The sequence below is a fragment of the Nannochloropsis gaditana genome (assembly GCF_000240725.1).
Source record: "Nannochloropsis gaditana CCMP526 unplaced genomic scaffold scaffold333, whole genome shotgun sequence".
NCBI lineage: Eukaryota > Eustigmatophyceae > Eustigmatales > Monodopsidaceae > Microchloropsis > Microchloropsis gaditana.
Window position 1 is genome coordinate 1 of NW_005803620.1, and position 1634 is coordinate 1634.

At 59.1% G+C, this 1634-nt stretch overlaps 1 protein-coding gene across 1 annotated transcript; it reads left to right on the forward strand.

The window, feature by feature from the left end:
- On the forward strand, positions 1-1181 carry NOB1 (RNA-binding protein NOB1; the record flags this gene model as incomplete). The annotated part of the gene is made up of 1 exon (XM_005854962.2): positions 1-1181. A coding segment is annotated over one exon (1181 nt), but the record flags the coding sequence as incomplete, so codon positions are not given.
- Between the last annotated feature and the right edge of the window lie 453 nt (positions 1182-1634).

A 1634-nucleotide genomic window follows, 5' to 3' on the forward strand; every position in this document is an offset into this window, starting at 1 on the left:
AGGAGGAGGAGGGGGAGGAGGAGGAGGAGGGCGAGGAGGAGGAGGTGGTGGATAGGGGAAAAGGGGAGACGGAGGAGACGGACGGGGGCGTAAGAAGAGGAGACGAAGAAAGGGACGCGGAGGACACGACGACGGAGGGTGTTGCCGATGAGGGAGGGGCAAGGCCCGCCCCAGCCCCTCCCTCCCTCCCAACCCCACCGCCGTTGCACGCCAGCCCCCAAGGAGGAAGAAGCTGGGCCCAGGCCGTGAAAGCCACGGCGTCTCGCCCCCCTCCCCCGGCCAAGGCGATGGGGGCCCGTCGGAGGCAAGGCACAGACCCTAGCATCCCTTTCCAAGCGTTGACCATGGAAGAGACGGCGCGGGGAGGGCCGCGCCCGGCCTTGTCGCGTGTCGTGGAGGGCAGGGCGGGGGAGCACGGAGGCGTGACCTCTCGGATCATTGGGGGCGCGGGACAGGAGGCCCTGGGGCTTGCGTCCGGCACGAGGGAGGAGGTGGATGATGAGGAGGGATGGATCCACACAGGGAACCTGACAAGCGTCCGGGCGAAGGGGGTAGAGAGTGTCTTTGGACCGAGGGGGGGCACAGGGCCGACCCAGGACAGAGACGGGGTCATGGAGCCGTCGCTCCCCTTGGTCGCGTGTGTGACGACGGATTTTGCGATGCAGAACGTGATGCTTCAAATGGGGCTCCGCTTGATGTCCTTGGAAGGCGCGGCGGTGACGCGCGTGAAGCAATGGGCGCGTCGGTGCGAGAGTTGCGCCAAACTCGTGCACGACCAGGACCGGATGTTTTGCCCGCGCTGTGGGAATGCTTACCTGTCTCGAGTTTCTATCTCGGTGGACAGTGCCACCGGTCAACTGCGGGTGCATCTCAGCAAGCTGTGGCGGCCGCGGCCAGGCTGCAAATACTCGATTCCCAAACCCGGGAAGGGGAAGGCGAGTCGGTGGGAAGGGGATTTGTTGCTGCGAGAGGACCAACTCCAGATGGGAATCTGGCAGCAGAAGATGAAAAGGCGGACCAAAATGCTGGACAGTATGTTCGGAGCAGACATCACGGAGACCTTGGGGGTGGCGGTAACCAAAAGTACGGCAGCAAACGGTATACAGTTTGGGTATGGGAGAAAGAATCCCAATTCTCAGCGTGGAAGGGAGAGACGAGGGAAGAGAAAGAAGAAAAATTAGATGGAGGAAGTTTTGGAGGAGTGGGAGAATTGTCAAGATGTGAAACAAGACCCTAAAAGCAACTGAGGCTCGATCCGTGATCGCGTTTACTCCCTCGGGAGGTCGAGACGGCGACCAACATGCTACACCTGTGTGAGATGATGCTTCCTTGACGTAATTTTGTTCCAGAAAGCAGGATGACGAAATTATCCCTTTCATGCGCTTTTAGGAGTTACATCAAGCCGGAAACGTGCTTCAGCGCCACACTCAGGAGGTTTAGGTGAGGCATGGCAGCAGAATCTCTCTTCTCCTCCATCAGTGTCAATCATGTGTCCTATACAGAAACATAGAAGACATGGTCAGCAAAGAGACCCAAACCATGCATTAATCAAAATTGGGGGACAATCGGGACGTATATTTTGGTGTTGAGGTTGGAGGAAACAGCGGCTCGGATCGGAGGGACTGTCGCTCGCT